Consider the following 26,978-nt stretch of genomic DNA (forward strand, 5'->3'; position numbering starts at 1 on the left):
CAAAGGAAATCGTAAAACAGGTGACTCCGTGGTCAGTAAAGCCTGGTTTCCTCTGGACTCTAGGCGTTTCCTGTTTTGCTCCGTGTTTTACTAGGCATTTATTTTTATGAAACTAGTAGAAGCTGGGCATGTTCCTTCACCTCTAGCATGTTACACTGAAATTGGCCAGGATGCTTAAAAGTTAAGGGAAAACGAAAGATATGCAGCATGTACCAGCAAGCTTTGTCTCTTTAGGACCGAGTAAACAGGAAACAGGAGTCAAATGCTTCCACCTGCCGATCCCTTACGGATCTTAGAGAATGCTGTGCTCTGTCCTGGGAGACTCGGATTTTCCTAGTAGCTGTTAGTACACCAAATGGCTAATGCTGCGCAGCCGTTGGTCATACGGTTGCACACAGGGCTGCACCGTCTCTTCAGGGGAAAAGGAAGCAAGCCAATAACGTGGAATGTGAGCATTTGTCCGCAAGTCCCCCCTGCCCCCGTAATTATTACTGCCTGGCTGTTCTTCTGCGATCCTGTTGTCCCTTTGCGCAAGTCAAAAGGTGTGTGGTGCCAACTGACTGGCTGTCTGTGTTTTCAGGATATCCCACCTGTAAAGAGAAGGTGAAGAGGAGGCCCGGTGGCCGGTCAGAAGTGATATACAACTATGTTCAACGGCCGTTCATCCAGATGTCATGGGAAAAGGAAGAAGGCAAAAGCCGTCACGTTGATTTCCAGTGTGTTCGGAGCAAATCTCTAACAAACCTAGTCACTGTGGGTGATGACGTTTCAGAGGACCATGAGGTTGTAATGCATCACCCCCCACAAGTAGATGAACTCGACAGGCTAAACGCGCCCTTCTCCCAGATGGCTGTTAACGATCTACCAGATTAGTCGTGGCTCAGGGTGGAAAGTCCTGCTTGATGTGGGAACGTCTCAGCATAGTTTCATCCCAGGCGATGGAACACAGACTCCTGCGAGGTGCTTTATCCTCGTTCGTGCTCTTACTACGTTGTCATATTTCAAGCATGTTAATAAAGAGCCACACTCCATAGTCTAATTGTGCAATCAAAAGCAACGTCTCCTCAAACAAAAAGAAATTATGCTGTTTGTTTCTACTACAAAGGCTTTCAGACTGGTGGGTGCTGAATATTTTACCTAAACTTCTAAAAAGAGAAGCAGCAGTATTTAGAAACGTCTTGTTTGACGTGAGAGAGGCAATTCTGGGCCTGTCAAGACAAAGCTTTCCTTTACCATTAGGCACTTAGCTTTGCTTTTGTGATAATCAGTTACAGAGGACGCAACATCAAAGCAGGACAGATGATGCTCTTTCATCAACCAGCAGAAATGTAGCACAGTTGTGACAGCAAAATCCTGAGTGTGGAGGAATGACAGCAAAATCCTGAGTTTGGAGGAATCTGTTTACACTGCCACCTGGCTTTGCATCCAGCATGTTGTACTGCTGTTCTAGGGAAGGACAAACTAGTTCAAGTAGGAAGCATATGCCTGTTTGCAGGAATTTCCCATGTATACTTCTCCATAAGTTGGAATCACTGTTTTTAGGGATGTTGTCTGTTAAGTTCAGTAAAACGAGTAGATTGCGCTGAAGGAAAAAGCAAATAAGAAGAGATTGTAGTTGATATTTTACCAACAAAGTAAATCTGTTTAGTAGCCTAATAGATGTAAGAAGCTTTCTAGAGGTGACTGTGCATGCTAAAGACTTTCAGTTGTCTCCATCCCCCTGCTAAGGCAAAAAAAAGCCGGTGGAGGAGCTCCCAGTACAGCCAGTTTACTACCTGAGTAAAATCCTTGATCCTCCTCAACCTTAGCCAGCCAAAATTCCTGTAGACTCTCCAAGGAGCACTCCGCTGTTGCAGCTTTGAAAGGCCAGCTACTTTCTTCCCAGTTTGGAGCTGACTTGGACCATTTTGCTGTCAGGCAGGTAAGAAATATCAATAGCAAACAAAGCGTTCAGTAGCGAAAAATACACATACCTGGGAACTACTCTCCTTTGCTGCTCTGAATATGTTATCCTAGTCTGTGGTTAAGGCTCTGTTCAGTTTGGATTCGGGGCCAACAAAGCTGTGACTGTAAGTATAGACTTACAGTTTAGCTCGGTTACTTATATTAGAGCCTTGCTGGTCCCGTTCCTGCAGCATGGAGTTACCCGTAGGCTTCCTTAACCCCCTGAACAGCTCACGCTCCTGATGGCTGTGTAGAGATATTACGTACCCAAAGCAGAGTACTTAAACGTGGTGCTGGTGCAAAGAAAAGCTGAATCCCTTCAAAAAGAAACAGGGGGAGAGAGCTCCTTTGCAAAGTTAAGTTCAGGTCAGTTCTTCTCTTGCAATTGCCTGCTGTTGAAACCTGTAACACTTAGGCATTGAGTTACCTGGTGATACTTGGCAAAATAGAGGTAGGTATCAGTCTGCTCCTAAAAAGTTTAATCCTTTGTTGTCAGGGTTGCATCATCAAACCAATTATTATTCTCCATCTGTCTGCAAAGTATGTGGTAGACTTAGCACAGAAGATTGCTGTTACTGTTTTGCTGCTAATGAGGCGGGTTTTCTTCCTCAGTGTAAGGAACGTGACAACATCAATCACAAATTTTCCTGGAGGTTTATGGGTGTCGTTTTAGTGAAGAGTAACAAAATCTCTGCCAAGGCATATACTTGCTGATATATTTAGTTCCCATTTGTATGGATGCAGGTTCCATTATTTGCAGTGTTTCTGTTCTTAGCTTCTTTCCTAAGTGCAGCAAATAGATTTCTTCTTTTATAAGTGCCTATGGGAAGATTTCCAAAAGTGCTCCAGGACTTCCTGAGAGTTTGGGTGCCCACGTCCACCTGATTACTTTTGAAAATTCCTCCCTGCGTGTCATTGGATCGGTTTAGAGAAGTGTCCTTCAGTGTCTGCACAGAGGTGGTGTGCAATCACTTTCCATTATTGCTCTAGATGAACTTCTATTTTTGTAGTAGAGAAAGGAAGACATATGGACCATTAACCTTCCAGCCGAGGGCCAGACCAAACCCATCACCTGCCTTGGTAACGAGCCATTCCCACAAGTCAAGCAAAGGCACTGGTGAGACTGTCCCCCAGCAATGATGGAACTTGCCCCACAGCCCGATGGATTTTTGTGTGTGTGTGTGTATTTATTTTTACAGCACTGTAAGTTTTAAGTAAATGTGTATGGGTATCGACCAGCTGACTTGGAATCGGAGTATACACATGTTCGGCTCTAAGGACTTGAACGTGCATGTTGTTGAGCACTGCCCTGCAGGACTGCGTCAAGGCATCAGATGCCGAACATCTGACATTATCATCGAATCGCAGAATGGTTCAGGTTGGAAGGGACCTCAAAGATCATCTAGTTCCAGCCCCCCTGGCCTGGGCAGGGACACCTCCCACTAGACCAGGTTGCTCAAAGTCCTGTCCAGCCTGGATTGATGCCACCTTACAGGACCTGACAGCTAAGTACCACCTTCAGCCAAAACAAATCCCACCGGAGCCCGTCCCTGAGCCCAGTGTTAGCGGGGCCTCTTGAAAGATTTAGCCAGTTTATTAGAAATGGTGACCCCAGGCACTTCACTGCAACCAGCCATTGCCTGAGGGTTACAGACTGTCAATGCCTTGGAGGAGCTTGTTGGTGCTCTGTGTAATCAGTTGGACCTTCAGCGTGGGCTGGAGGTATCTGGCTTCCATGATTTCCACACAGTTTTTATTAGTCCAAAAAGCCATTGTAGTTTGTTGGCTTTCCCAAGTAATTAAAGATGAATTCTAGATTATTTTCTTGGTAGTGTGAGTTCCCTTAGAACACTAAATGAAATTGAAAAAGTATGTGTTTGCTTTTCCTCCTTCTCTCATTGTCACCTACTGTTCAGGTACGAGATCCAGTTTTGTCTTATTCTAGAAATACTGGAGTGTTCCCTGTGGTGTGTATGAACTACAGATGTATGGTTTCTTTTCTGTATTAAAGTATAAGTTATATGTGGCTTGTTTGGCTCTTTTAAAAATTGTTTTAATTGTGGACTAGAGGAATGGGCAGGGGATGGATGGCTCAAAGGCTGTGTCCTTGCTTCATAAAGTGACCCCGAAGTCTTAGAAGTAGTTTCGCATCAGACAGAGCCTGGTTGATTTGGAGCAGCCGCGCAGAAGCGTCACTACCCCTTGTGCTGGGAGGACCTCGATGTTCAGCAGCTGAGCGCAGTGATGTTCTAAAAGCAGCACATAACCCAGGTATGAGACAACACGACTTGACCCACAAGCTATGTGGCACCTCTAACAGGCCCTTCTGCTATTTTTGGTTAGATACTGTGAAAGATGCTCTCCACTTCTACCTACTTCGGTCTTTGGAAGAAAACATTTCCATCTGCAGTGTTGGATGTATTTCAAAGGTTTTCTTGATGAATCTTGAGAAAAGCGTTAAGAGTTTGAACAAAGCTGGAATTTAGTGGAATTACTGAAGTGCTAAAAGGAGCTTGTACTCACAAGTGGAGCTGTCACAAATGTGAAGCAATTAAATAAGAACTGCAAGTTGATTTTGGCGTGTAACAGACTGGTAGAAAAAAAAGGAAGGGTCATGGCTTTGCTTCCAATGCCACTTGCTCACTGCTTATTATCCCTTTTAAAAATAGAAAGAGGAAAAGATTAAAAACAACTTGCCCTGAAGTTGGTAAACTGAAGTGACATTTACCCAATGCAGACACCCAGGCATGAGTAAGGCCAGGGTTGTCCACCCCTGCCAGGCACGTTCTGCCCAGGAAGGCTCCATTTTTCTGAAGCTCAGCCCTGTCTTTCATCGTTAGTGATGCTCATTTCTTCATGTCTGCTGCACCTCTTTTGGAACTGCAGTCTTCAACCCACGAGTTACCCCTACCCAAGCACTTGGTTCTAAAATCTAAACTATGAAGTCTGAAAAAAAAAAAAGAAAAAAAGCCCTGAGAGATTCCAGTTTGTAAAAACAAAACCTGCTAGCAAGAGTGTGTTTACTAAGAGGATTTTATTTACACAATGCAATGTAAAGATCATTCCATAAAAAGTTGGCTCCCCCCACCCCCCAGCAACACACAATACACCTGCCAGATTTTACAGTGCAATTTAGTAACGGCTTTTAAATATTTACAGAAAACTTTTTCAACTTAGGGGTTAAGGCAGAGTCAGGGCACAGTGATAAGAAACACTTAGTGCAGTTTTGTGCTAGGCATGATAGAGAGATGAACTGGCAGCATAACTCACGTTCAGACCCATTGGAAATTCAGATTGGAATTACTCCTGGAAGTCCAGGAACTGCTTGCAGCTTAAAAAAAAAAAAAAAAAAAGAGCTGAAACATACATCCAACCTCAATATACAAGCCAGCAGCTAAGAAAAATGCTTGGCTAGCATGGGAGATGGAACCGGCCTACAAAAATCGTGACGCTTAGCGGTGAAGTATGGATCCTGGAAAGAAGACGCTGTATTTTTTTTCCTGGTGTTGGTAAACAGCTGTGATAGGAAACAGGCTCAGGGTGGAACTGTCACACGCAACCCACCGTGGGGAAGGGGCGGCCAAGAGGACTATGGTCAAAGACATCCAACTTCTACTGAAAGACAAGAGGAGTGAGGTACCCAACTGCTCCTTGTGCCTCTGAAATCTTCACCTTTAGCTCAAAAAGTGAACAATCTGAGGTCTCAGAAGACTTTAAAACGCATGCACTAAAAATGTGTAATACGTATTACTATATAGGCATTTTCACAGCAAGTTATCACAACTTGTAATTGTGTAGCTTCTTCATCTTTGGTATTTATAAATAAAAATGCCAGTCCCTTTTAGTAAAGGGATAATAATGCAGCTACTGAAAATCATTTATTCCTAATCCACAGCAGCTTTAAAGGACTTATTTTTTTTTTTAAATTTTAAGGCAGTATCTAAGCTGTTAGGAATTTTTAAAAATGTTTTGACAATACCTCTTAGTTTTCTGATGGTTTATAAGGCAACATTTTCAAATGGCTAGAAGAAACTGTAGGATAAGGAGGTGGAGCAATCTGAGAAGTTGGTTATCAGTCCTTTGTAAAAAACAAAAAGGGAGCAGAAGGTGTTATTCCTGACTAGTTGATAAAAAGCCTGATCCTATAAATCGTTACTTCAGTTAGCCCTTATTCATCTGAGTAAGCCCTATTGACTACAGTGATCCTGGTACTTCTAATTAAGGCTATTTTTGCATTTCAGCTTTACGGGATCCAACTGGTATCTCAACTGGTTATGGCAATTCATTAAACTCCTAGGACACATACAAAAAGCCCAAGGGCTGGTTAGGGAGAGGATGCTAACGAGTTATCACCCAGTTTTAGCTCTGTACGGTACTCCCAATCCCCCCACCAGTCCTTCAGGATGGCACTCAGTTCAAAAGACGTCTAGGTAAAAATTCCCTAAAAGCACCTATTAAAAAAAAGTTTCGCTACAAACATAATTTTCTTTCATTTCCTATTCTAGAAAATTAGGACTAAACATAACTGAAAGCCTGCCTTTTGCTTTGAAACACCGCTCTAGTTTTGTTTCTAAACAGCTTTTTTTTTTTTTATCTGTGGTATGTAATTAGTGTTCAGCACCAATAAAAGTTTGCAAGAATCCAAGACAATTCAAATTGATCCGTGCTTTCAGAAACCTCATTACATTTATATTTTTTTAAAAAAAATCGAATTGCAAATTAAAGACTGGATCCAGGCAGGCCCAAAGGTTAATGCCACCTGCCCCTGGCAGTGCAGAGTTACCTACAAAAAACGGGTGCAACGTGGAGCTCGTGATTTTAAAAAAAAAGAATTACCAAAAGCTCAACTGAGGCAAAATCCTCCTTCCCAAAGTGCAGTCATGTTCCAAGAGATGCCTAGGCAAGGAAAGGCACTTTGGGGCTCTCCTGGAGAACCTCCTTCATCATAATTGAATGTACTTTTATAAATGATGCTAGGCAATAATCAAAGAGCGGAGGTGGTGGGTTCTACTGCCCCAAAAGCGACCTCCTGAGGCACCGTCTTTTTGGAAGACCCCAGAGACAGACGGTTCAGCCACGCCAGCAAGAGGAGCTCTGCGAGGAAAAGCCAGGGAGGGCTCCGTCATCAAGACTCGGAAGAATCTGATTCTGCTCTGGGGAAAGCCATGAGCAGAAAGGCCAGCGGAGAGTTTCGTCTTTAACCCGATGAACGTGCAGCAGATCTTCAAAGCGGCCAAAGGGTGGCAGCAGCAGGACCGGGAAGGCTCAGGGCTGACCCGATGCCCACCGAGGATCGGGTTAAATGAATTTCCCTCCCTCTCTGCCCTAATTCCAGATTCCCTTGTGTTATCAGCTGTAGCTTTTATTATCTGCATTGGTTTATAGATCCATCTTTTCATACAGTAACTGAAAACTGTTGGCGTTTGGTAGAGGAAGTGGCCCTGTTTCTCCTATCACTGGCTAGAAAGGAAAACAAAAAAAGTGTCGCACAATTTTTTAATTTAGAAAAAAAATATTAAATGGCTTGAGGGTCACTGTCTTAGTACCAAAAGTAAAGTGCACCGCAGCTGGAGGCCACTGCGACAGAGTTGAGAAATGCTATTAAAGAGGCTTCCAAGTAGCATTATAAAAAACAGCACTACAACCTAAGGTTAAGGCAATACACGTTGTGTCCTTCTACTAGATAGTTGACGGGAGAGTTGTCTATCTCAAGCTTTAATTATTGCTTTGGTTCCTCTGTACTGAAGTCCTTCGCCATTGGGGAAACAGCGCTGGCAGAATTGGCAGGTTGGGTTTGTCACTTGAGGCAGGACTGGCAGAACAGTCCATATGCACGTCCCGTGCTCAGCCATGTCCGAGGGAAGGCTTGCTCTCATCTCCCGAGGGACTGTACAATCTGGCAAAGAATTTAAAAAGAAAACAAAACTCTTGCTCCTGAAGCAGCAAAACGTGCTGGCAGCAGAGATGACGCAAACATTTTTGTGGAATTTTTCAATGGCGGAGAAAGAAAAAATCCTTAGTAACAACCAGGGTGTGTAACAAAACAGGGTCCTGAAATCTTCTCCAAGAGTTGATAGCCCTCAAGTTTTCTTTAAAAAAAAGAAAAAGTCCTTTTGTGGGTATAAACCCAAAGTACAGCAATAGAATTCCACGGCTCAGAGGAAGTCCCAGGTACAGATTTATTACTTTCCCGCTTTCATGTAGGATGGTATCGCTCCTCGGGCTGTCAGACCTTCAAAACGCTTGTAGGTGTAATTGATAAAAACCCAGTCTTTGTTCTTGTAGTCAGTCTCTGGATGGTTGCTTGTTGCCACTGATAAGACATAGAAAAAATAAAATCACCCTTTGAAGACTGCAAAGTTTATTTTCATACAAAACACTGGATGTGGAGTAGGGGAGAATACTTCTCAAGAAAGAAATACCATAAATCCAGGCATCCAGTTGCATTCTTCAAGCCCAGTCAAGAACCGCCGTAATGTGTTTGTTAAACACATGGAGCAAACGTGTGACTGCGCTTTGACACTTAAATACGAAGATCCTTCAGAGATTTACACCAAAGCTTATCCTCCCCTTCTGTCCCACCCTCTCCCCAGCTCTATACGAAGCATTACCCAGTACCAAGGGTTACTGGCCGTGTTGGGCTCACAGGTCCTGCTGAGACTGGAACTTCTGGGAGCTCTGTTGTCTCTTAGAGATGCCCTTTCTCAGGCGGCTCCCGCATCATTCACATTCTGCATCCCATTTCCCGAAATCCAAACTACAGCTTGCACACCCCCGTACCACCAGACTACCAGCTAACAATTTGATTGTGATAAAAGGAAAAAAAAAAAAAGAAAAACCAAAACAAACCAAAAAAAAACCCTCTAGCATCTGGTAAGATCCTTTCTCTGATTAAGAAGAAAGTTACATTATTCAGCCAGAGAAGAGGAAGGATTGTTTACATGCAGAATCAAAGTATTTACCTGTTGGTTTAAGGATATCAGATTCGGGAAATTCATCAAAGTTTGAGGTATCATCAATGCTTTTAATTTCTATTGAAATTGCAGCAGGTCTCTCTCTGCCAAGAAGAGCAGTTTCAGCATTAAGATTTCAAAGGCAGAAAAAAGCAGGATTCAGCCACTTTCCATTTCTTTACAGAATCAAAGACTGAAAGTACTTAAATCTTAGCAAGCTTCAGATACGGAACAAAATACTCTCACCCACACCTAGATACAAGAAATGCCAGCGAAGCTGCTCCCTTCTGTTGAACAGGACGAGCTTGGAAGGGAGCAGAGAGAAGAGCAGCTTGCTTTTCTGCAAAGCATCTTACCTGATGTGCTCCCAATCTACCCCTTCAAAGAATGGGTTACTCTTTATTTCCTCCACACCAGATGCACCAATTCTGTGCTCCCATTCACAGCAAAATCTGGGATGAAAGGAAGAATGAAAATGAAGGAAGAATGAAAACGAAAGCATTCCATGCAGAAATGGAACGGCTTTCTGAACTGATTCTACTACGGTTTCTTAACACGTAAATGGAGCAGGTTAAGAACTCCCACCGCAAAACCAACACACAAAGTTATGCTTAGGGATGTCATGTCAAATGCTACGATTAAGATGTGGTATTCTTTCCCAACAGCGTAACGGGCCCTTTCTATTTCAGGACCGGTGTAGAGCAGGAGAACATATAAAGCCTAAAAAGCTAGACATTTATATTTCTGTCCTGAGAATAGATACATGATTGAAAATACAAATGAAAGAGCAAGAGTCAGCATGCACTGGGATCCGTTTGCACCCTCCAGTGCATACAATGGCAAAACCGTTGCTGTTGTAAGACACCAGCTCTGGCAAAAAGATTAAGTTGCTTCCACGAGAAGCCCACAGACAGATATAAAGAGCAGAAACATTCCTATTTTGCCAGGCTTGCAGCATTTACGTGGGAGCTCCTTTTTAGTATAGTTCAGTCAGGGCTCCTCTAAATGACCTCTGAGACACAAATGTATTTGACAAGGGAGTTCGGCATTTGATGCAGCTACATAACAGAGTATGTAGCGGTCACAAGCATCAAGTTTTTTGGATGTGGAACAACCTATGAGAGGTACATAATACAGTTTGCAAGACAAGAAAATTAGTATTATATTAACTGGCAAACCATATGGTTGGCACCTTAAAATAAGATCCTTTGCTTTATCAGATATTGGAACCTCTGGAGGAAATGTGAGAGTCTCTTTCCAATTCATTACTTTCTTATATGTTTCTTGAGGAGTCTCAGAACAGAACGGTGGATAACCTGAAAAGAAAGAAAAATACAATCTTGTAGAAAGGAAAAATAGTTCCTGTGATTACCAAAGTCTACAGTGCAGCAGAACAAACCTCACAGACCACGCACGGAGCGGACACTTTGAGACCCTGACCCCAAGCACGTAAACACAGCCGATGTCCTATAGCACAATTCCTGCTTAAAACTTGTGCGTTGCCAGTTTCTTACCAATCAACATCTCGTACATGATGACCCCAAGCGACCACCAGTCGCACAGCTTGTTATATCCAGTCTGCATGAAAACTTCAGGGGCAATGTAATCCGGAGTGCCCACCGTAGAGAAAGCCTGGAACAAATACCATCGATTATGCATCTTTAGAGAGAACTGCCTGATATGGAAGTGGGAACTTATGCAACAACGGTTATTTTGAGGAAGACACCAGATTGTCTCCAAGATCCTTTAGCAAAGTTGTTTAAAGCCTTTATTTCAAGATATGTAGAAAAAAAGAAAAAATCAACACGTTCATGTGAAAGAGTCTTAAAATACCATCAGGGAAATGGGAAAAGGTACCGCTGTCTATATGCGCCTTGGAATGGGTCGTTAGCCCTTTGTTATATTGAAAGTGGCAAGAACTGTTAGTTTTAGCTGGGAGGCATCAGATATTAATGTAAATCATCACGGCAGCACTATCTCAGGCACATATGTCACCAGCTGTTCAGCAGATGGATGAAGGACAAACTAGAGTCACTCCTCCTTTTAAAAGAACAAGCATGAGTCTTCCTTTTTCAGCATTGTTCAGAACTCTGAAATGGATTGATGCCCGTCATTTAAATAAATGTGCCGTTTGAATGCAAGAGCTCAGCAGAGAACATTTCCAAGCAGGTAAAACGTACTTACCAACTGCCGTCTATTTCTCTTCCATGTCTCTGCTTTCCTTTTGGAATTCATGTTCTGGAAAGCTAAAGGAGATTGGAATATATGTGACTGCATCCTCCTGGTCACCCAACGTACATTTTTACCCCCAAACCATTACACTAAAAATCTCCTTTACGACATCAGAAAAGGTAGCCAGGGCTTGGACAAACAGCCCGTTTTGTGTTCAGCCGTGCTGGTAAGAGGTTCCAGACCCCAGGTGCTCAGCACCGGTCCCTACAGCCAAAGTTTTACACCCCATCAAAGCTGAAGCTATTTATGGAAGCCCACCTTAATTCACAGAATCCCAGACTGGGCGGGGTTGGAAGGGACCTCTGGAGATCATCCCATCCAACCCCCTGCCAGAGCAGGGTCACCCAGAGCAGGTGGCACAGGAACGCATCCAGGCGGGTTTGGGATGTCTCCAGAGACGGAGACTCCCCCACCGCTCTGGGCAGCCTGTGCCAGGGCTCTGCCACCCTCAGGGTGAAGAAGTTCCTCCTCATGTTGAGATGGAATTTCCCGTGTTCCAGTTTGTGCCCGTTGCCCCTTGTCCTGTCCCTGGGCACCACTGAGAAGAGCCTGGCCCCATCCTCCTGACAGCCAGGCACCAACAGCAAGTACGCAGACACGCTGCTGAGGGCAGGTAACTTACTGAAGTCACTAGGAAGACTGTGGTTCAAGTTCCTGTAAAATTCTGTTCTGTGGGCTTTCTTTAGTCCAGTACACAGCCCAAAATCTGAGAGTTTTACGTGGCCCTAGGGAAAAAAAAAAAAGGCAAAATATAAAACCATTATGAGACATTATCATAGCAGGTAAAGTTTTCTACTTCTTCCCCTCCCTTTCTTTTGTATAATGAATAGATGCACTCTTTTTGCACTCCTTGTTTTAGCCTAAGACTAGACGTGTACATAAAATCAAGCTATTGGTGTTTATCAAGCTATTAATACTTTCATCACTGCTACACAGAGAAAGCTCAGGAATTATTTCCTTCCAGAAGCCTCCGCTCCTGCACGCTGCTGACAGCTTCAGAGCGAAAACGAACGTCTCCAGAGGGAGCTCTAGTCCCTGGATCGTACATTGACGCCAACAGATAAGGCGAAACACCTTAAAATTCATGGATTGGATCTCTCCTAGCGCAGAACATGCGACCACAACGACTAGGTGCAATTTTTAGATGTATATCTAAAATATACATCATTCTCAAGGCCCTGAATTTCTCTACATCTAGATGTAGACATACTGAATTACGTCAGTAATTCCAACAGCGCATTATTAGCTGGATGGTGGTAAAGTATAATTATTTACTGTGGGCAGACTTTTTTTTCCAAACAAGCTAAATTTTAAGCAAACTGATAGTGAGCGATAGGAGGGCAGTGAAACAATGGAGCTTTCTGCAAAGTGCCTCCAATAACCCCCTGGAAGCAATGGGGGAGCCCTGGGAAATACATCCCGACGCTGAGGGAGATGCCATCTCCGTCATCAGCCTCGCTAATGGGACGGCTCCATCCTGCGCATCTGCCACGGTCATCTACCCGGTGGTTGGCAAGCGGGAACCTAACGGATGTGAGACCAAAAAAAACATCTTGGACCGAGGGGAGAACTGAAACTGTGTGTTTTAAATTGCAGCTGAAATAACCAAAAATAACTTGAACAACTGTCAGAAGAGGGCTCAAAAGCGAGGTATGAAAACAGCTGGAGGGGGAGGACAGGTCCTTCTTGGCTTGGTTTTTTCCCCCCAGCAACACGGCAGGTATGCCCTCAAAGCTAGAAGGAACAGGGCTAAGAAAGAAGCACCGTCATCCTTCACAACTGTCACTAGTTCAGGTCAAAATTAAAAATGACAAGACCTATTTACTACTCCCCAGCCAGTGGTTGGTGCATACCTTGCTGTCCAGAAGAAGGTTGTCTGGTTTTATGTCCCGATGGATAAAACCCAGCTGATGAATAGAATCGATGGCCAGCACGGTCTCGGCGATATAGAACTGCGTCTCTTCTTCTGTCAGAGTGTCTTTTTTCATCAACAGCGTCATCATATCACCTAGAACCACCCCCCAAACAGCAAAGGTAAATACAAGCAAACACACAAACTCCACCCTCGCTAATTTCGAAGACATTTGCAAAGAAAAGAACTAAGCTGTTTAAAACTTTAGGAAATCTGAACTGATTTTGTGTGAAGTAGTACAGTTCGCCGGCACCTCTGTGACAAACTCTTGTATTTCCCCTTGTATCGCTGTATGGAAAGGCGTCTACTGTAACTGCACTAAACTTAGCGAGACGGCTCCATGGCAAAGAGATGGAAAAGCACTACAGAAGCATCCCTTAAGCAAGAGGCAGCTCTGGGCTGCCGCTCTTCGCTACACCGCTGAATCACAGCTTAAAATAGACACTTTCAGCTACAGAGCTGTTACAAAAACCAGATTGCGTTTGTGCAGTGTCATCTCCCAAAGAATTCTTGTGGTTTCATTAGGCAAATGTATTACAGGCTTTCGGTATAACTTTCTTCTTAGGTCAATTACAGTAGCATCATCATCCAAGGACAAACATCATCATCCTCGGAAAAAAAGACCTTAGAAGTTATTCTTGCTGCAAGCCAGCTAAAAGTGAAAGGTTAGAAAAATCCGAAGCTGGTTACGTTCTGGTTCTGTAGAACCCAGTGAGGATAAGAACAAGCAGAACATTAAGGGCAAGTTTCAAAGATCTGCGGCCACAAGAGCCAAGCAGACACCTCCAGCCTGACCCAAAGACCTCCGCACCCTAACGCCTACAAGAAGAAAGCTTTACGATAGCTTTTTATTTCACGAAGCAAGGTCCAGTACAAACACCACTCCATGGTAACCACATACGCTCTCGCCCCAGACTACGTTTGTAATTAAAAAGTTAGAAATCCAGCAGTCTCTTGATTTCAGGTAGTTACCTCCGGGCAGGAACTCCATGATAAGGTAGAGGTTCAGCTTGTCCTGAAAACTATAGAACATTTTCACCACCCACAAACTGTCTGCCTCCACTAGGATGTCCCGCTCCGCACGAATATGGCCAACCTGGAGAGACACGTATGCATTTGCTTAACTACAGGTCTGTGTTTTACTGCGTGCGTTTATTTCACAGACAATCCAAGTATTATGTTGAGAAGCATCAAATATTGAAAAGACAGCAGTCAAACTTCTGCATGAGGGCACAAACACCATCAAAACTTCAACAGTTTCACCCCTCAATGTTTTCAGGTAATAAAATAGCATAACACGTTCAAAAACAAATCCAAAAGTCATGCTCCTGACAGCAAAAAGGTGAGAAGCTTTCATTAGACTGCTCTATTTTTCCAGAAGATTTCTTTTCTTTTTTTTTTTTCCCCCCTATCTAATAAATCCCACTGAACACCAACTCCCATTTTACTCCTCAGCGTGAAGATCTGAAAGACCCTTTTACATTCAAAAGTTTCCACTGGAAAGTTTATGGGGATTTTTGCCTTTGGACATTTACACTTGAGTAACATTTATACTTATTGTGTGACTTTTGCTGCCATAAATTGAGACGTACGTAGGAAGGCAAGAGAACGCTAACCTCATTCTTTTAAGCAAAAACTCAAGCTTTAAACCACCCTCCTGAACAACAAGGTTCCGTACAGAGAAATAATCCACGTTTATGTTTTTATTCTTTTGGGTTTCAGGGCATTTGGGTCCCCTTCAAATCTGAACGCTACAGATGATATGGGACACTCTGAAAACACCTTAAAACCACTCAGATAACAAACCAGAGTTTACCATGGGAAGACTGAGGAGGGCAGATGTATGGCTGATTACAGAAACAGGTTAATCCTATATACAAAAATATCTCATTTTTTTACAAAAATATCTAACACTTAGACCTCTAAAAACCTAGCTCTTCTCTAAACAGTTCACGTGTCCTTCAGGTATGGCTTTGGCCCATTCCCCCAGATTTAGACCAAAGCACTGATTTAGCAGTGCTGCATAAAACCCGTGTTTTTTAAACAAATTTCCGTTTCAAAAATGGAAACCAGATCCTGATTTTATGAACACACACAAACACACATGCAGTGCTTCCTCGATTCATCCCAGGGCTGAACAAAAATGACTGTCTCGGACCGTTATATTCCCAGAAGTACTAGCAGAGAAAAGCCTTAAAAATGTTAAAAGCTGCTACTTTCTGTCTCCCCGTCAGAATTCCAGTATCGTACCACTTTGATATTTATGTCCGTTGCCATAAATCAGAAATGCAGTAAAACACTCATCTTGACATCTATGCTGAATCATTTGCGCCTGTAACATACATCATCATCAAAGGAGGAGGAGGAACATAAATCAGATACATCAGATCCTTCTTTTTCACCGGAGAAAGACAAACCTATTCCTTAGGAAAACGCTCTGCTTCCCCAGGTTTCCCAGCAGAAAGTGAGTTCGCTCCTGCCTTGATTCAGGGACAATTGTTACAAGTGCAGCTTCCATGAAGACCAAGCAAGGTATTAGATTTGTTTGAAACCCTGTTCTGAGCATTCAGTTACATCCAATAGCCGGTAACTACTACTGTAACCCCAAATATATTCCTTAAACTTCTGCATTGTTACAAGGAATGTTAAAATAAATAAAGACTTGAAAGAGCCCACTACAAGACAGGTCCTTATGAATCGATACGAGATTTTGCTGACCTATTTCTTCCATAAAAAATGAGGAAAACCACCTGCATAATTTTTTAGCTAGTAAACCTAGAACACAGATGCCTCTTCTTCCTCTCCACACATCACAGCTACCTCCCAAAGTCATCTAGCACACGGACGGTAGCATTGCTCTCACGGTACCTGCTCACCTGCTCTTTTTCCAGCATATCGGCTTTACGTAGTATTTTCATGGCATAAACATGTCCCGTATCTTTCTTCTGGACGAGTCGCACCTAGAAAATATGCAACAATTTGAGTCAAATGCAGCATTATCGCTACAGCTCTTGACAAATTTGGGTATAAAGCCCTTGGCTTCCATTTAATGAAATCATATCAGATTATAAAACCAAAAAGCATTACACAGTGCACAGTAATGGCAAATAAGTTCTGTTAATTCTAAGAGATGAAATCCTGTTAGGAGAGGTGACACACTGAGCAATCAAAGACCTAAAGCAGCTGGTCCAAAGCCACCTTCTCTGAAGGAGGCCACCAGAAGAGCCTGCTGCGAGCGGCCTCCGGCTCTCCCTGGCTGCCAGGCCAGTCCCGGGAGGGCAGAATTAAAGTATGCGGCCAAACTTGGATTTAGCTTGCCCATCAACTCCTTTTCAACAGCATTGATGCTCCTTTAAAGCACATAATGTTTTTAAACCAGCCTTTATTAGGCGTAAAGACAGATGCACATGACTGTTAAGCTAAAAATCAACCTGCGGTTGTTACAACATTTATCCTTCACTTGTGTAAACCATGCAAGTCTTTAGCAAATACCAGTGACATTTAAAAATGCTTTTAGTCATCTGGTCTGGGACTTACCTCTCCAAATGCTCCTCTGCCTATTACTTTTAAAGACTCAAAGTCTTCCAGACCAAGCCTTGTTCTCTTTAGGCGAAGAAACTCTGTTTCCTTCTGTGCGTGTGCTGACCTCCTGATTCTTTTCTAGAGGATTTTAGGAAAAATAACCCGCAGTGAGAATTCTGCAGGAGGGCTCCATAGAGATCACAGCAATTCCAAATAAAGATCCCAGACCTCCATTTATAAAAGAAAATCGCTCATATTTAAGCATTAAGGTAATTTTCCCACATTCGTTACCTCTTCATCTTTTAAGCCTTCTTCTTCCATCATTTGTTCTAGCTTCTTTTGTCTGTAGCAGAGACAAATTAGAAAAATAAAGGTTAACCTTGTTTCTTAATCGCATGCACATATCCAACACCTCTGCTCTGCGCTCGCTGGGAAAGCGGGATGCAATGCCAGCACATAACAAGCGTAAATGAGATATACGGGAAAATCAGACGTGAGATTAATTTTGAAGAATCTAGTATTACAGCTTTACCATTCTAGCCTTGTCCTCTTTAATTTTGACGACCTAAACCTGGCTTGAGCTTCACATCTTATTCAAGTGTTTTCGTTGTCTAGGAACACAGATTAAGGAGATCTGCGTTCAATTCTTGTCTCTCTCTCTGACAGCTGGGCAAGTCGCTTAAGGCTGGAGCCACAATAAATATTTAAGTACCAAAGTCTCACTTATTCCAGGGAGAATTGGCTTTCTAAACATCTCTGGGGATCTGTACTGTAATTTCTCTGCATCTCATATTCATCACAGGCAAAATGAGAAGTTACTCTCTATTTCCTAATACCTGAGATACTTAAAATATTTGGGAAGAGGAAACACGTCTGTACACATTCTGTCTCCTTAAAGAATCAGAAATATTTACAGCCTTAGCAGAAAATGATTATTTGGGAGCAAAGAAAGAAAGGAAACAAGACTTCGGCTGCAGGGGACATTTGTTATGATTACCCCGAGGAACTTTTCCCTAGCACTGATCACATTAATAGCTGGCGGAACTGAGACTGGTGCTGCCCTCTCCATGTGTGGTTTTTTGGTATTATATTACAAATGTACTAAAAAATTCCTTCTCTTTATGCAAGTCATTCTTCGCAAGATCCTCTTCCTGCCTCCTGGGCCACTACGCAGCTGCTGCGACCTGATAATATTTTTGGGTTATCGCTTCCACGATCGGGGACATTTAAATCGCTTTGCCCTTATTTAAGTACCTGCCGAGCACCGTCCCGTCGTCTCTTTTCACTCCCAAAGCAGCGACTCCAGCAGCGAGAGGCGGCTGCTGCAGAATTCAACAGCTCGGCACCACCGAGCGATGCTGACATTCCCCCAAATATCCTTAATACGTCCTATCTGCACTTCAGCGTACATTCTGTCAGCACCATTTAAACTCCAAATTGCACATCCACAGACACATCTATTGTTAAAAAAAAATATAACTTATAAAATCCAGCGTGTTTGTTCAGACAAAGTCTTGATCCTAAGCAGAAAAAAAACCCTGTCATTGAGGTTTGGGGAGCAGACAATAGCGCTCATAATAAAAAGCAAGAGCTATGCAAAGAGAAAGAAAGGAATTAAATCAGCGATATTTTCTGTTGGGATTAGACCTCAGTCTCTCCTTACTAATTTGAAGCTTTGAAGAAAATATGTATGCAAGTTAGTATTTATTTCTAAATTGCTTCCTCATTTCTGCAGTTATTGTAGTTCGCAGGCAGCCCTCTTGGATGTAGTTGGGGTTTTGGCAGCAAGTCTGCAAGCGAACGAAGGCTGAACCGTTCTGAAAATTCTGATTAGAGACTACGCGGCAAGTTGGGAGAACGTCAGAAGTCCCAGTGCTCCAACTTCAGGGTATTCAGCAAATTAGAGGGTTAAAGCCAAAGGAAAGTAAAAGCAATACTTCTCAGTTAAATCGCTTGGTATATTTTGACTGATATATTTAAAGAGACGCCGTGGGTTCAGCTAACTCAGAGAGAATTTAGCATTAAGAGACAGCCCTTACAGCAATCCCTCATCGTCTTTGAAAAGATTATCTCCCTTCATCAGCCGACTCCATCACACATTATAGAACCACAGAAGGGTTGGGGTTGGAAGGGACCTTAAAGCCCAGCCAGTGCCACCCCCTGCCCTGACACCTCCCACCAGCCCAGGTTGCTCCAAGCCCCGTCCAACCTGGCATTATAATCCAAAGCCAAACTGATGCTCTAGAATGAGTTTTAAATATTACAACTGGGGACATAAAACGGGGAGAGGTGACAGATCAGACACAGGCAGGATAAACATTGGCAAACACGATGTCAGAATTGTACTCGAATGATGCCAAGCACATCCCAAAGTGAGTTTCTACTTAGTCACCTAATCAAATACACATTTTTCTTTTAAAAACTTGGTAACAGTCATATCCCTTTTGCATTTGCAAACTTCATTTCAGAAGAAACTCAAAAGTTCTTCTTCTTTCAGAAGAAACCTGGGAGCTGCCTGCGGCTGCTTGTGCCAGGCCCCCCCTGGCGCCCATCGCCGGAGCTCAGGTCCCCGCTCCGCAAAAACCCTCTATTTGTGCTTTGGCTCCAGAAAACCAGACACGGTTAATATGTATTTTTTGGCTTTTACCCAGTTTGGAAAGGATGCAAGAAAGATTTTTACCTCATCTCGCGTTCTTCGTGCTGCGCGATGAGGTTGCTGTAGAAGTTTTCTAATGTCACCTTTGTCATCGTAACTCGCTCCTTGGTGTGATTACTCATGGAGGAGCATGGAGTCGGGCCTGTCATTGCCATGGCTATTAGGAAAGAAAAAGGGAGGGAATATTTAGCATTATAAATGACCAATAACCTTCAAACAAGAGCTGCAATCAATTAAGTGATGATGAATCACGGAGTTCAGATTTTAACAACAAACGCCAACACCCCGGTTGCCTCAACTAAAACTAAGTAGGGAAAAGTCTTACAAAATAAAAGGTACAAGTCAAACTTCCTGTTTTGAACATTTTTGATCTGAAAATAAGAGGGAAGGAAGCTTAAGAAACACGATGCCTCAAAAACCACAATTTCAGGCAGTAGCGCAAGTGTTTGTTTCTCCCAATACGTATTTTCTCTTGAATAAATGTTAAAAATTCAGAAACACCACACTGGAACATCTAATCCCGAAGTTCCTCTTCCTTTGACCCTTGGAGAAATAAACCCCCCGGTCGCCCGCTGTCTCCTCTCCGTGACACTTATCAAAATCCTCAGAGCCATCTGATAACGGAGCAATTGAGGAAGGAGAAAAAAGGCATTTCATTGCCTTTAAGCACTCTCGCTTTTACTGGACGCTTTCACACAGGAATCTGGCAAAACCCAGAGGACCGCTGCCTTTGAACAAATCATCGTTTAAGAAAAAAAAGCCTCCAGTTAAGTATCCCACATTTCCATACTGGATTATGTGTCGGAATATGCCACTTCCAACCGGTAGCACAGTTTCAGGGCAGATTTGATAACCCAGCTGTACTTTCTAAAAATGCATTAAAAATCCATTTGCTTCAAGTGTAAAACTACCTCTGAGCCTAGTCCTCCCAGTGCCACCGCGACTCGCAGTAGGGCAACCGAGTTTTGCAATTATTACTAGAAATTGCAGCCCAGTATAGGTTAGAGACAAACTTCCCATTTTTACAATGCCCAGGCGCTGGTGACATTTTATGAGTTATTCTATTTCTGTTTACTTTTTGCAGGTCTTTACGAGGCATCATTTTATTGAGCCTTTGCCAATCGCATCCTTTACAGACACCAGCTATTTTGTTGGCTGCGTTCGCCGGCTCGCTGGCAGCAACGATAACGCGGGAGCCGGTGGGAACCCCCCGGCTGTGTGTTTTTTGGGGATGGAGCTATGTCCTTCCGGAGGAGCGGCGCCCAGTGACACCACGCGAGTGGCGGGTCACCTTCTCCGGGCACAGGAGATGGCACGTAATGTCCCATCCCTCTGCTTGTCACTTCCTAGGGAACAGAACAGGAAAATTATCTGGCAGAAGAGGGTGGCAGGGGGGAAAAAAAAAGGGGGAAGAAAAGAGAAAGTAGCCGGCTGGAAGGCAACAGTGCCAAACTACCCGTTGGTGCTCGGTGCCCTCTCTACGGGAACCCACCGCGGCGACGGGGAGGATGCTCCCGGTACCCGGGCTACACCGGAGCCGGTCGGGGGCCGGGCAGCCCCCGGGGGAGGCCGTTCCGCGGCCCTTCCTGCGGCCCGAGCCGGCAGCATCAGCGGGAGCGGACAAAAGGGGCCCAACTCCCCCCCCCAGACCGAGGGGGAGCGGGGTTTCCCGGCCGCCCCCGGGACCGCGCCGTGGAGGGACCCCGCTGCCAGCCCCGCCGCACCGGGGGGCTGCGGGGGGGGCTGCTCCCCCACACCGGGAGCGGCAAAGGGCCCCGGGGGGAGGGAGGAGGGGAGGGAGGCGATGCGGAGCACCAGGCGGGGGATCGCCATGGCAACGCGGGGGGGGTGGGGGGGGCAGCGGCTTACCGGAGCCCCCCGGGAGGGGGGCGGCGAGGAGCTGAAGGCGACGGCGGAGTCCCAGACGAAGCGGCGGAGGGAGGAGGAGTTGGTGGGTGATGAGGCGGGGGGGGGAACCCGGGACGGAACCGGGGCCGGAGCGACCGGAGCCCCCGCGCCGCTACAGCCGCCCCCCGCGCCGACAGCGACCCGGCCGGGACGGGCGCCCCGGGACCGCTAGGGCAGCGCGCATGCGCCACCATCCCGCCGCCCCGCCCACGGCCCGCCGCGCCCCGCCCGCTCCCCCCCTCCCCCCCCCCCCGCCGCCGCGCATGCGCTCGGGGGCTCCGCGCCGGCCCGGCAGGGCGGGGGGCGGCCTGGCGCATGCGCGGGGCGGCGGGGGCGCACCTGAGGGGAGCGGGGCTGGCTCGGGTGTGAGGAAGGCGGGAACATCCGCCCTCTTTAATTCAAATTAGTCCTTTTTCTCCGCTGGGTCCGGCCTGAGGTACCAGCGCTTCAAGCCGCAGGGTGCCAGTTTGCCTGCGGTGCTTCCGCAGGCCTGGGGAGCCATTGTGGGGAGCAGGCCTTCCCTCCCTCTCTTTTCCCCACAAAGGCCTGCAGCTTCACAGCTCGCCCCGTCACCTCCCCGCCTAGTCCGCAGTGGACGGCAGGTTGGTTTTTCCCCATCCCCACAGGATATCGGTGTGTTGGGTCACCGTGTGGTGGTGAGACATACCCAGGGACAAGTCCCACCGAGGTCACCTCAGCCTCCCAGGGCTCGGGAAACGGTCCCTCAGGCCAGGAGGAGGCCACATCCACGTGTGGACTGATCCACAGGGGGTTCCGAGAGGTTTGAGCCTGTCACTGTCAGGTCCCCTGGCTTTTGTCCCCGGCTCTGAGGTCTGGCACAGCCCAGAGATGGGCTTTTGGGAGGAAGGGCTCCCACATCCCAGCAAACTCCTGGCCTGGGCAGTGTGACCCATTCACATCCTGGCCCTCTTCTGCTCCTCAGGGACATCTGAAACCATCTGGGTCACAAATGGTCTGTTTGGCCTTGGGAATCTAATGGGGAGCTCTGAGGAACAGCCCGACAAATGAAATGGCATCCCAGAGGTGTGGAGATACTAGCAAAAGAGGATTTTACTTCCTCTTTTTTTTACATTTCTACAAAAAAAAAAAAGGCAATTCAGAGGGTGAAAAGGGTTTTTATTGTTAACAACGTGGAGGAGTTGTTGGGATTTAATCACTGAGAAACACCTTCTGCACATGCAGTTGAAGTCTATGAGCAACAGAGGAATTTCAGGATTTAAAACGGCGTGCGTAGTCCCTACGTGACAGAAATGCTGATGTATTTGTAACACACATGACATTTAGTTTCTGAAAGACTAATTTTGCAATTAAACTGGACCTTGCTTTGCTTTGGCAGAGCCGGTCAGTTTGACATTAAAGGTGAATAGCAAAATCCTGTGCTGCCTCTTTCAGGAAACACAGATGGCCTCGTGAAGCTGGTTTTCTGCCGAGAAAACCTGATGCGCTGTGGGAGCTCTTGGAGAGGATTTCACATGAACAAAGAAAAGGTAGGGAGCCTTGAAACAAAAGGCTCAAACAGGGACCCTGGAAGCTGATCCTCATCTTTTCCACCAGCGTGTCTTGGGTTTTGGCTGGGAGGATGGGGATCGCTGCCAGCTTCTACCTCTGTGGCCTGGCAAAAGTTTGCCACCTTGAAGGAAATCCTGAGAGATGAGAGGCTTAAAACACTCTATGTGCTGAAGAAGCAGGAAAAAACCCCAAACTTTTGGACCTAAAGTACAAGGAAAGTCATTACTGCTGCAGAGCAGGGCAGAACTGCAGGCAGGTGTGAAACGAGAATCTGTATGAGGAGGTAACTGCTTCTTCATGAGTCAAAACATTAGGCTGCAACTCAGCCTGTGAATATGCAGATTAATGAACCAAACTTCCTGCTATGTGTGGGCTGCAGGAGCTGCAGAGAGCTGCCACAGCCCTACGATATCAGGGAGGGCCCTGCCATGGGGAGGGATATTTCTGGCCTGTGACAAATGCGCCCGTCTCCCAGTCGCAGTACGCAGGCTGCCTGCTGGGGGGAGAACCCGGCTCCTTACAAGGGGCTTTATTCAACGTCTAGGAGTGGTTAGTGGAGCAAATGGACATTATTTTTCTTTTGCGGTTCACCTTTGCACTAGAGCTTTTCCTTACAACATCACACGTCTAAAGCAATGGGCGGACTGAGCTGGACTGAGGCTAGTGGGAAATGTTCTGTGGCAGGGCGCTGGGATTCCTCTTGCTGCCCAACTCTTTGATTTGAAGGAGGCTGAAAAGGTCTTGTGGGTTCCAGTTACCCTTTGGGCTCTTTGCGTACTGCAGCAAATCCAGCTGCTTTAACGGGGGGAGGCCCTGCTCTTTTTCCTTCAGTTCCAGCAGCTGCTTCGTCAGGCTTGAAGTCTCGTCTCCGCTGACGCTGTTGTAGAGATCCGAGGCATCTGGGCTCTCCTGTGAATCCCACATGGCATTTGAGAGCGAAATATCCCTGCTGCTGGCTGTGTGCACGCTACCCAGGGCGTTGTGGAGCCACATCAGGCGCTTCAGCCCTTGAAACGCCCTCCCTTTGTCATGCATGAGCTGATGCTCTGTCACCGCTCTCTTACTGCAAGGGGAAGAAGGAGTTAGTTAGGAAGCAAGCACAGCCGGATCCAAGCTGATTTGCATCCATCAATCTTAGATCCTTCTCCAAGCTGGTGGTGTCTCCATGCCCCGAGGCGAGGCTGGTAATTTCGTAACCCTAGTGTTCTAGGATTTGGGGGGTTGTTTCTTTCCTTCCAGAGCTGTACACCAGGAGTTAATTTAACTGAAATCAGTGATGTCCATGAAATGAAACCAAATCCTTATTTTCTTCATATATACCAAAAATTTTAAACCAAATATGACTGGGGAGGGCAGGCTAATTCTGGGATGCAAATATTTCTGGGTTTCAGGCTGTTTAGATAACAGATAACTGCAGCTCTAGGCTCCCACTGCAAATGCGGATCTGAATGGAAACCTAAATATGGAATTTTAGCGTGTGCCACGTTCATGGCTTGCGTTGAGCACCCTCACATGGTTTGCTGCCATGTTTAAAAGCATCAGCTGAAATGTGGTATAAGTTATGCATCTAAAAATGCAATTGTTCTAATTTTATACTCCACAGAGGGCAATGTAAAATGTTGCTGTATCGAATGTATAGAATTTTCCTTCCACCATGCCCTGGAGTAAATGACAGCAGTGGAGAATACAGGCCATTAAATCAAAGGCAAGCAGTCTTCTAATGATATTAAGTAAAAGGATGATGTTGCTTACTTTTCAGTGTCTTGACATGTTGCAAAACAGGCAAAAATAAGAACTGCGAAAAATGTAACCATCTGCAGAGATCTCTGGGGCAGGAACATTTTCTCTCTTCTTTAAATCTGCTCCACGGGAGGAGAAGCTGACAGTATGATCAAAAATCTTTTTTTCCTCTGTTCTTTCTTTCACCTGACAAAATGAATTTCAGCCTTTAAGCACCGGTAAAAGTGGAATGTTGTACTATGGTACATCATCCCAGGAACTCCCAGAACATCAGACGTGTGGATTTGTAACATACGTCAGTAAAAAGTCAATAGATTTCATAGCATATTTTCTACATTTCCTTGCTAAGAGTCCTAATCGCCTTTTCCGCTCTTGCCTCTCAGTATGCTACTTCCCGCTCTTAAGCATTTGCAAGCACAAGAGATTATTTCATTTAGACCTGGCAAGAGACCTTCCTGATAAAAAACTTAGCAGAAATCTAACCAAAAGATCAGGGTTGCTGCCTAAGAAATCTGTCACGAAACTCAAAAATCGTTTAAGACTGGACCATGCAGTTTGAGTTAAAAGGTGCGCACAGCCCTGGGATTCGGACCTTTAATAATGCAGCCTTGTCCACGAGCAGTACAAGTGCTGACATCCATCTGCCACTGCACGAGCATGATATTAGACTGACATTGGGTTTCTTTTCTGTAAAAAAAAAAAAAAAAAAAAGTGGATGTCTGGCTTAAGGAAGTGACAACTAGAAAATGTAATTGTGCAAGGATTATTTCCATCTAAGTTATAACTGCACGCAGTTCTATACCTGCTCCTGGCGTTGGTACACCTCTGTCTGCCCATCCTTTCAAGCCCACTGCTCCTTTAATGCCAGGTCTATCCTTAAAATTTCTGCAATTTTTTTACACTAATGACTGTACCCTGCTTTTAGGATTGGCTCGTTCCTGTTATTTATTTAGCCTGTCCTGTTATTTATTTACTAGCAAATCCTGTATTAATTGTTACATCCAAACCTAGATGGACAACAAAACAAAAGTTACAGCATTTAAATTGTATTGTAAGAATAGTAAACATACGTACCCATATAATGAGGCTACTAATTTTTTTTAATATATACTTCTTTTCGTGCAGAAGCAGTTTGGCTTAATGAAAAATTACTTTTCTTTATACTAACTTGAATATTGACTTGTCAATGACTGGATAGAAAGGCAAATTATACATTTGGTTGTAAAAATTAAGCTTGTTCTTAATGTAAGTCTGCTCCACTAATTTGTGAGTAATTTCCTTGGACAATATGTTCAAATTAAACTTGACATGAAAGAACAAGTAGGTACTAGTTCCAATTTTAAATTTTCTCCATTAAATATAGCTATATAAACGTAAATATAGACATATGTGTATTTACATGCTATGTGATAGTCTAGGTTATGCTAATGTAGAACTTGTGCTCATACGTAACGGATAAGCTATACTTTCCTATTGTGATCAACAATAAACTATGTATTAATTAAAAAGCATCTTCCAGTTACAAAAGTAACATTATCTACTTACTGATGGTCTTGTAGAGATCACGGTGAAGTTCTGATCCGCACAGATGTGTCTCCTTGCCAGTCTTCTCGTGACGTTCCAGTTGCAATGACGACGGCTGCCTTTCACCTTCTTTTATACCTGCCCAGAAACCACAGAAACAATAGAAATGATCTCTACAGCACTTTGTGACTAAGACCTTTCCTCTCGTGTCACTGAAATGAGACAGCTCCCTGGTTCCAGCGATAATAAATCTCGGATTCTAAAATGTTCCCTTCAGCTGTGACTAAGGAAAAGATCACAAGTTTGGGGACAGTATCTTACTCCTTTGCTGGCTCTCCTCTTCCATGAGAACTTTTTATTCTAACACAGCGTTCCTGTGCCCCGAGTTGATGGCAAAAGGAAATTCAAACCTGTAGTTCCAGGGTTGATCAGGAAAACTGTCTCTGGTAAAGAGGTCTCTCTCCTTCGCTGTCCTCACGGACCCCCATATAGGACGCTAACGTTGTGTAGGAGGAATCTAAATAATAGCGATGAACTCTGTAATGCCAGTTATCAGACAATCAGCAAAACGGGACAGTTACTCACAGAGAATCTGGTAAATAAGATCCCAGTGGATTTTAATGTTCAGGACAGATTTCATTTAAACCTGTTGATTGTACAATAAACATACTTGTTTTAAATCTTGGAAACTGGGGAGATACAGAAAAGACTTATCAACTGACTAAACAATAAAAAGGCAAGTAGCAGCTCAGGCAAAAAGCCGAATTCTGATACGCTTTGAAACCATACGACTTGATGCCGTGTGAGGTTTGATACTCAGTTTATGATCTCTGTGCAGGTAATTTCAATAGAATTTGGATACTCAGGGTGCAGCTGGACCACTAGGCTGCAACACCAGGCTATTTAAGAGGACCGGTTCCTATTTCTCAAAGTGAAAGAAAGTGAATGTATTTATCACCTCTGAGAAAAAATTCCCTGGAAGGACTGAAAAGGTAATTTGCTTAGTGTTATCAGGAGCTACCGATTGATTCCTTTCACATAGGCACAGCCATACCTT

The 26,978-nt window shown here is 44.6% G+C and overlaps 3 protein-coding genes and 1 long non-coding RNA gene across 15 annotated transcripts in view; 2 read left to right on the plus strand and 2 right to left on the minus strand.

The window, feature by feature from the left end:
* The window catches only part of KCTD20 (potassium channel tetramerization domain containing 20), a 29,800-nt gene extending 25,834 nt beyond the window's left edge, over positions 1-3,966 (plus strand). For all 9 annotated transcript variants that reach the window (XM_054180957.1, XM_054180958.1, XM_054180960.1 and 6 more), the window contains one exon: positions 581-3,966. In XM_054180957.1, coding sequence (XP_054036932.1) covers positions 581-873 — 293 coding nt within the window. In that variant the 3' untranslated portion in view covers positions 874-3,966. The remainder of the gene's footprint in view (positions 1-580) is intronic.
* Positions 3,967-4,959: 993 nt separating this feature from the next.
* On the minus strand, positions 4,960-21,312 carry STK38 (serine/threonine kinase 38). 4 transcript variants are annotated; one of them, XR_008463215.1, is made up of 14 exons: positions 19,244-19,376; positions 16,855-16,906; positions 16,579-16,701; positions 15,918-16,001; positions 14,014-14,137; positions 12,983-13,137; positions 11,752-11,854; positions 11,082-11,143; positions 10,412-10,529; positions 10,090-10,213; positions 9,254-9,349; positions 8,907-9,001; positions 6,781-8,257; positions 4,960-5,275 (listed from the first exon to the last, which is right to left on the minus strand). XR_008463215.1 is itself a non-coding variant. In XM_054180951.1 (14 exons), exons 2-14 carry the CDS (start codon positions 19,372-19,374, stop codon positions 8,127-8,129), a joined length of 1,398 nt encoding a protein of 465 aa, XP_054036926.1. In that variant the 5' UTR covers positions 19,375-19,376; positions 21,089-21,312; the 3' UTR covers positions 7,422-8,126. The 4 variants fall into 4 exon arrangements, 2 of the variants coding, with proteins under 2 accessions (XP_054036926.1, XP_054036927.1); XR_008463214.1 differs by having other exon boundaries at positions 5,924-8,257; XM_054180951.1 differs by lacking the exon at positions 4,960-5,275 and adding an exon at positions 21,089-21,312 and having other exon boundaries at positions 7,422-8,257.
* Positions 21,313-21,496: 184 nt separating this feature from the next.
* Positions 21,497-23,606, plus strand: LOC128900170 (uncharacterized). Its single transcript, XR_008463216.1, has 3 exons — positions 21,497-21,729; positions 22,541-22,635; positions 23,489-23,606. It is a non-coding gene; the product is annotated as an uncharacterized LOC128900170 (long non-coding RNA).
* On the minus strand, positions 22,884-24,571 carry LOC128900169 (parathyroid hormone 4-like). The gene is made up of 2 exons (XM_054180963.1): positions 24,410-24,571; positions 22,884-23,720 (listed from the first exon to the last, which is right to left on the minus strand). The coding sequence occupies exons 1-2, from the start codon at positions 24,496-24,498 to the stop codon at positions 23,318-23,320; spliced, it is 492 nt and encodes a 163-aa protein (XP_054036938.1). The 5' UTR covers positions 24,499-24,571; the 3' UTR covers positions 22,884-23,317.
* Between the last annotated feature and the right edge of the window lie 2,407 nt (positions 24,572-26,978).

Source organism: Rissa tridactyla, chromosome 21, assembly GCF_028500815.1.
Source record: "Rissa tridactyla isolate bRisTri1 chromosome 21, bRisTri1.patW.cur.20221130, whole genome shotgun sequence".
NCBI lineage: Eukaryota > Metazoa > Chordata > Aves > Charadriiformes > Laridae > Rissa > Rissa tridactyla.

What these genes read in the sequence shown, in the direction of transcription:
- LOC128900169 (XM_054180963.1), bottom strand. Translation starts at nt 24,498, where the DNA reads ATGTTCCTGCCCCAGAGATCTCTGCAGATGGTTACATTTTTCGCAGTT. An exon ending in ACATGTCAAGACACTGAAAA is followed by an intron (nt 23,721 to 24,409) that starts GTAAGCAACATC and finishes TTCCCCTTGCAG; the next exon opens with TAAGAGAGCGGTGACAGAGC.
- STK38 (XM_054180951.1), bottom strand. Translation starts at nt 19,374, where the DNA reads ATGGCAATGACAGGCCCGACTCCATGCTCCTCCATGAGTAATCACACC. An exon ending in AAGGCTTAAAAGATGAAGAG is followed by an intron (nt 16,702 to 16,854) that starts GTAACGAATGTG and finishes AAAATCCTCTAG; the next exon opens with AAAAGAATCAGGAGGTCAGC. An exon ending in GCAAAGGATCTTATTTTAAG is followed by an intron (nt 9,350 to 10,089) that starts GTGCCAACCATA and finishes CTTTCATCCCAG; the next exon opens with ATTTTGCTGTGAATGGGAGC.